At 35.3% G+C, this 7417-nt stretch overlaps 1 protein-coding gene across 2 annotated transcripts; it reads right to left on the reverse strand.

Moving 5' to 3' along the window:
- Window positions 1–2653: 2653 nt before the first annotated feature.
- On the reverse strand, window positions 2654–6532 carry LOC102611260 (hypothetical protein). 2 transcript variants are annotated; one of them, XM_025095196.2, is made up of 3 exons: window positions 6259–6532; window positions 4975–5687; window positions 2654–4295 (listed from the first exon to the last, which is right to left on the reverse strand). In XM_025095196.2, exons 2-3 carry the CDS (start codon window positions 5680–5682, stop codon window positions 2991–2993), a joined length of 2013 nt encoding a protein of 670 aa, XP_024950964.1. In that variant the 5' UTR covers window positions 5683–5687; window positions 6259–6532; the 3' UTR covers window positions 2654–2990. The 2 variants fall into 2 exon arrangements, with proteins under 2 accessions (XP_024950964.1, XP_006469982.1); XM_006469919.3 differs by having other exon boundaries at window positions 6147–6531.
- Window positions 6533–7417: the final 885 nt, after the last annotated feature.

Consider the following 7417-nt stretch of genomic DNA (forward strand, 5'->3'; position numbering starts at 1 on the left):
ACCTTCCCTATTAAACAACCAGCGACAATCTTTTCTCCTTTCAGCCTCAGATTTCCTTTGAATGGCATTTTTCCTCTTGTTTCTCCACTCAACGAGATTTCTTTGCATCTACGAATTAGCTCCTCTGTATCCATTTTAAGGATCAGAAGCTGGGAACTAAGAACTTCACCAACACCTATATATTCTTCTTCCAAGAGGTTAACTACTACCCAACTTTCCAAGTGTCTACGAATAACAGATCCTTGAGTTTGACTTGGAAAGAGAGACAACAGTAAAATTTGAAAAGAAAATAATACGCAACAAAAAAACACCCAACTTATGTGGGTGACAACAGGAGCCATGACGGCTCACGTTTTACTCCCATTCTGCCCCTTCAGGGAAGAGAGAAGAGAGAGTTAGCTACAACGGTTCAAAAGTTACATTAAACTCCTTTACTATTTGAAAATAAGTTCAAATCCTCTTACTGTTATAACGTTATCTTTAATGATTATTGACTATTTTATCCTTAAAAAAATTATAAGATTAATAGTGATTAAAAAAATCAAAATTTCTTTTTTTTAATAAACAATTAAAATGCAAAAAAGTAATTAAAACTAAAAATTCCATTTCAGGATGTTAAACAGAAGAATTAATGGAGACTAGGTGGCTTTAATTAAACCCTAGTCGCAACCTTATGGTGGCTTGAACACAAAAAAAAAAAAAAAAACCCCCCCAAAAGCTGCAAGAATTTTGGCCTTTTGCGACAAGGTTAATAGAAATGAAAATTTTGTCGTCACTAAATAGGTAAGTGCAAAATTAATAACTAACTAATATTTTTAGCCACGAAATATCATTTAATTGCAATGAATTATTTCGTTGCCAATAGTAATTTTTAGCAATGACAATGTTGAATAATAGTGAAGAAAACTAGATTTGTCTCTAAATGTACATATATTTAGGACGAGATGTAAATTTCTCACAAAAAAGTTAATTTTCGCTTTCATCGATGCCAAATGCTAAAGTATAATTTGATTGTTACCGTCTTTGCCAGAGTTCATGAACAAAACATTTTTATATTTTCTCTTCAAATGTGTAATATCAATTGCAATTACTGGTCTATTACAATTACAAAACGCTCTCATAGAAGCACCTATACACATGAAGAGGTATTCGAAGACATTTCTGTCATTGGTTACAAAATAAGTGATGATGCCAATATTTTTCTTCTTCAACATATGACAAGATGATGGTAACAGCATGTAAGACTCCTTACAAGATGCATAGCATGTTCCTTAGATCTCCATGTCTCAGAGTAACTTTAGAGTACCCAGATTTTTTTAAAACATCACGTTGAATATCTGCCTGTGAATTAGAAGAATAAGCCCCTTCAAACTTATGTTTGATCTCGTTGGCAATTAATTTTGAGGAAGCTTGATGGTAATCCCTTTCAAGATTATTGAGAGGGCATGAATGATCAGGGTGGTACTTTCAAATCTGAAAACATGGACTATCATTCATCCTAGTGGCAAGGAGTCGCCATTGACAAGTCTGGTGAATACATTGTATGTACACACACACACACACTCACACACATTTAATCATCCTGAATTGAAATTCCTACTTTGCATAGGCAGACTTTCAAATCTCATTTGATGTCAAATATTTCCCCAACTACGAAACCATCATCCCTATTAGCAACATTGACAATAGAATTGACCGATTCAAGGGCATGAACTGTGTTAGCTGGTGTAAAAATTCTACCACATGTAATGGCATTTGTTCTAGGTAAGTAATGTTCTGTATGGGCTGGTTGTTTCTAGCACTGGTCCATTTAAATTATCTACTGCTGAACTAGTCTCAGTATTAGAACACATCTTGGGGACATGTTCATCTATCAAGTTATCTTCAATATCTTGAAATGTCATGTCATTGAAACCTGTACTTACTGTGGATAAATATACCGATACTTGTCGATTGTTGAGTGCTAGAGAATGTATATATAAGATATTTAGTGGATAGTCTTGCCATATTATCGACAAAAAAATTGTTATTTCCTAGCACAACGTGTATTTGACACTACATTCTGCAGAAGATTATTTTCCCCTGAGACAATGAGTGTTTGATACTATAATTATCAAAATGAGACTTTTGAGAAGTAGAAATTATTCCTTTATAAATTAATTAGAATTAAAATGGAATATTAAGTCTATGATGAAGTGTTAAGTATGAATCCAGAAACTCAATTACTTCATTTGCATTGTTTTATTTTTAATTTATTTTCACCATTTTTTTAATCTTAATATTGCTTAAAAATCACATCCAACCAATTCGAATTTGAAAAATTAACCCTATACATGATTAAATCTATCTTCTTGTAAAATCTTGTGAAATCGACACTCATCACCATAAATCTATACTAAAATAGATTTGTCACCATAAATCTATACTAAAATAGATTTTTGCACTTGTGAGTACCATAAAATTGACACATCTGTCATTTATATTCTCCATTGGCAGGTCATTCATTTGTTTGTTATCTATATTATCATTTTGGTAGGTCATTTATCCCCATATCAGACATTTGTATTGACAAATTAGACTTAGATGAATATGTCATGCAAAGAGCCGTTTGACACTATGATAAGATCCTTTGGCACTATGATAAGCAAGGCAATTATTCTGTCAAAAGTGAATATCAAATTGCTCAAAAGCTAAAATTCCAGGACTCCCCTCGTGAAGATCCCCACCTCCTCATATCTCCCCTTCTCTCAGGCTAACAAGAGGTTAGCAAATACAACATAAAATGCTAAAAACTAGAATTGCAACATTACATTTCTAATGATTTGCTTCAAGCGCAACATTACAAGTTATTGGGACAGAACTGTGTAGAAAGTACATAAACTTCACTTACTAAATAAGTAGCCTGATATAGGACTTCCCAAGACTTTCTATGTTAGCAAGTTCATCTTTTATGATCCATGCAATGCACTTGCCTTTCATAATCATGTCAATCAAGCCGTCGAGAGGATGGAAGGATTGACATTCTGGTTTTGCCGCTGCTTGCTAACTGGGGTTTTCACTGACAGGCCTGGTCCGCCGAAACAGAAGTACTGGCTCTTCGACCTCCTGTGGCTTTGTTTCTCAGTCATGTTATTTGGTGTTTCATCATCGAAAAGTTGATTGGAACAAGAAGGTCCTGCATCTTCATTATCAGTGAAAATTCCCTTTTGTTTATCCAGTGAAGTAGGCGAACAAATGGATGATTTTGAAAATGAACTTGACCGTGATCGACCTCCAGGAACGGTTAACTGTGGCATGGCCTGCATAACACCGTGCATTATCCCCGAAGCAAACCTTTTCTTTGCAGTTGGACTTGATTGGTTGCTCCTCACAGAAAGTGTACGTTTGTTGTTTGGAAGAGATGAGGGCTTCGAGAATCTCTTTCTCAATGGGGTTGGAGGTTCATCTGAACCCTCATCTAACGATTTCTTGAATCTTTCAGGTTTTTTCTCTTTCAGTTTGGGCCAATGGAAGACACTTTTCAGTCGCTGCGCTGCAACATTCACAGAACCTGCAGGTTTTTTATCAGTTGATGAGCTTTGATTATCATTGGTTGGATCAAACTGATTCAGTTCTGTTGATGATGAACTCATTCCTCCACTGCCAGAATTAGCATTACCATCTGATGAAACATCGATGCCTGTGTACAAGAATATTTCTGTGTCAGAGATTCTAAATGAAGTTCCAGGACTGCTTCCATTTCCTAGCATCTTTATATGTGAAGCAATGGCCCTTCTCGCAGAATAATCCTGACAACCGAATATCCCTCCAGCAGAAATCAAATGTCTAATTAATATATCTGATGAGGCAGATTGTGGCCTTTGCTTGAGGAGATCAAGCGTAGTCATGCCATCATTATCACGAACATTCACATTGATTGATGGGGCAGACATCAAGAGTTGTACTAGTTCTAAATGAACATTCCCAGTGATGGCCATGTGAAGAGCAGTTCTTCCATCATTATTCTTGGCATTGATGATGTCTTCCATGTTGAAAATCTGCCCACTTGCTAGCTGCTTCATGAGCTTAACCTGTCGATCCAATCTTCTAAAAGCATAAGTCTGGAAACCGGAAACTGCTGAGTGGAGAAAAGTTTCTCCAGAAGTGTTCTTTACAGAGATCATTGAAGGAGAAGCAAGGATCAGAGCTTCAACCACTGCTGGTTGGCCCCTGTAGGCTGCAATATGTAATGGTGTGTTCCCTTGATGGTCTGTGGAGTTGATGATATCAAAGGATGCTATAAGATCTTTCACTACCTGCATAGTTTAAGATAACACTGCTACTGTAAGTACAAACTTTGTCGAAGGCATGAAGTACATATTGATATAACCTTTTGTACAACAATGTTATTTCGATTTTTGTAAGAACATTATTTAACTCTACTACAAATCAGATTAACCAATTAAAAGTCTCGAATATGCAAAAGAACTACACTCAGAAAATTTTAAGAATCAAAATTTTATATACGGTATCTTAAAAAGGCTTCCTAACAAGTAAGCTCGTGCAATACTGAGAGTCCATGACATTTAGAATAGCAGTCCACTTTCTCTAGCTTTTAACCCTTGGCTCACAGGACCTCTTCTGTGAGCCATCATCAAGTTGATGCCCTGTTTTTAAGTGCATACCATAAGAATATAAGATGAGTTGTTTTTGTGGATAATAATAGATATATGCATGCTAAAGCAGTGGACTTTACCTTAAAGAACACAAAAATCAATTAAACAGCATATGTACCAGATAGAAATGGTCAAAATCAGATTTCATTCCCTTTCCATCTATAAAAAGATACTACTTCAAACAAAATTCTTTACAAGTCGGGAAGTTTATCTCTTCACGCAAATGGGATAATCCGAATTCAGATCAACATAATAATATTATTATTGAACTGGTTAAGTGTGCCATAGAAATCTAAAACATAACAAAAAAAAGTCCCACCTCAACCTGGCCTCTACCAGCAGCTGCATGCAAGATAGTTGACCCCTGCTTATCTCTATAAGTCAGGACATCAGTGCAATTCTCCAAAAGCTCCTTCAAGATCTTCAGGTTTCCTCCCCTGGCAGCAGCATGGACAGCTCTATTCATCATCTCCCACTTGTAAACAGAAGGAATTTCCTCAATGTGCTCCTCCAACTCTCCACCCTTGGCTGTCAAAAACCTCGGCGACACGGCGAAATCATAAATAAGCCTGAAAACATCACAGTTTTTGCTCCTGGCTGCAGCATAAAAGATATCAGTAACCCCATACTCTCCTTCTCCAAAAACAAGAAGTGGGTTCTTGTCAAGAAGCTGTTTAACAAAACCCAAGTCTCCAGCTGATGCGGCAGTGTATAATAGCCACCCACCATACCCAGCTCTTATGAGAGAATTCTTCCCATTCTTGGATTTACACTCAAGAAACAGTTTCCTAGCAACCTTGGATCTGCATTTGGCAACATCATCAAACTGTTCTTCATCATCCCAAACAGTCTCAAGGCGGCGAATTCGCCTGAGAGAAGTCAGCTTGATGAGATGATTGCCGTCAATGCGAAGAAGCTCCCTCACTAAATCATAGTGGCCATTTGCAGCTGCCCAATCAATTGGAGAAGCATACCACCATTGATCTCCTGTGCTCTCCCAGCGAAGAGGGAAGTATGTAGGTGGCATTTTTGCTGAGAAAATATAGACTAAATAGATTAACTACAAAGATGTAAACAAATTCTTGATGGAGACAATTTAGCACAACTCACAAGACAATTTTACAACTGCTTAGTTTTGGCCTTGTATATTTGTAGCCTTTTGGGACAGATACCCACAGCAGAAAACAACATAAAGATTACAAAACAAGAAAGGCACCCACTAAATATAAAATTTTACCGTTTCAGGAAGCAGCTTTAGAAGAATAAAACCAAGAAGTGCTTTTCACCGAAAAAAAAAAAAATTCTACAAGTCTTCTGAAAGATATGTAAAATAGATTCTATTGAACCATAATCATTAAAAGGGTTTAAATATAGAGCTCCAACCAAATTTAGCAGGCGAAAAATTGATCAACTAACAAGACATGCAAGAGCTAATATTCATTTAAGAAGAACAAAGAAAATAAATCATATTAATATAAGGAGTTGAACTACCAGCAGCAAACTCCATTAGAACTCTGACAAAGAAAATGAAGGATAGCAGAAAAACATGTGAAAAACAAAGAACAAATATTCAGACAAGATAAAGAAATGATATCAACTCAACTAGATGATATTATAAAAAAGAACAGCAATGATGACAAACACTGATGGAAACGAAAAAGGTGGCATGCCCTATGGGGAAGAATTTTGAGTAGAAAAAAATAGTTGCGAGGGCCAAAAGCAAACTATTTCAAGAACAAGACAGGATCAGATATTGGCCTTAACGTAACACATAATTTTTTCATGTCTTAATCTCTATATTTTCTTAGTGGGGGAAGAATTAATAAAATTTGGAATAAAAAAATAAGGTAAGATTCCATTTTAAACATTGATAGTGCTGCTTGAGATGTAGAAATAATGATGTTGATTGATGGGGTGGATAAAGAGAGTAAAATAGGCTTTTACAACTTTTCATTTAGTGTGATGATAAGGCTTCAAGCTCAAATAGTGCTATCAATATTTAACAGTACATGAAAAATAATCTTTTAAGCTATAATAAGCTCATTAAGTGCTTTATCAATATTAATGATCCTCATAAGTGCTTTACCAATCTCTTAATGATCCTCATATCTGTAGTTTTATTTTTCGGTCATTATATTTGTTAGTTTAATTATTCAGATACAAGACACACGATTGGTAGATTCAAGTGCTTTATCAACATTATTAGTGGGCTTTTGCTTACCATGAGAATGACAACACAGTTGAAAATTTCTGAAAATTTAAAAATTTACAATTAAAATCTTCAAAGACTTGGATTGCACCAGACGAGGGCGTTACATGCTTGTAACAATATTATTATTATTATCTAATCTCAATTCTAACATGGGCCATCTTGACCTTACATTATTTTTTTTTTCTTTCATTTTTATGTATTGGAATGTTCACAAAAGAATTGTTCCAAAAATTGAAAACTAGTATGGCCAGTGGCTTGTGCACTTACTCTATAAATTCTTTTTTTTTTTTTTTAAAGAACTTACCTTCTAAATTCTAATACAAAAGGTTTGGGATGGAATTCCATTCACATCAAGATCAGGAAGAAACTTAATTTTTTAATGTTTTATTAAAAAAAAAAAGAAGAATATGACCCCAAAATATTTCATTTCATCAACCATACAAATAAATGTTTTGTCAGGTAACCCATCAACTGATTAATGTCTAATCTGGCAAGAATTTTGGTATTAAGGCCACCATTGTCCAATGCGAAGATCAAACCAAAGAAACCT

Source organism: Citrus sinensis, chromosome 2 (assembly GCF_022201045.2).
Source record: "Citrus sinensis cultivar Valencia sweet orange chromosome 2, DVS_A1.0, whole genome shotgun sequence".
Classification (NCBI taxonomy): domain Eukaryota; kingdom Viridiplantae; phylum Streptophyta; class Magnoliopsida; order Sapindales; family Rutaceae; genus Citrus; species Citrus sinensis.

Coding starts and splice junctions, on each gene's coding strand:
- LOC102611260 (XM_006469919.3), bottom strand. Junction 4,296..4,974: donor CTGGTAGAGGCCAGGTTGAG/GTGGGACTTTTT, acceptor TAAACTATGCAG/GTAGTGAAAGATCTTATAGC.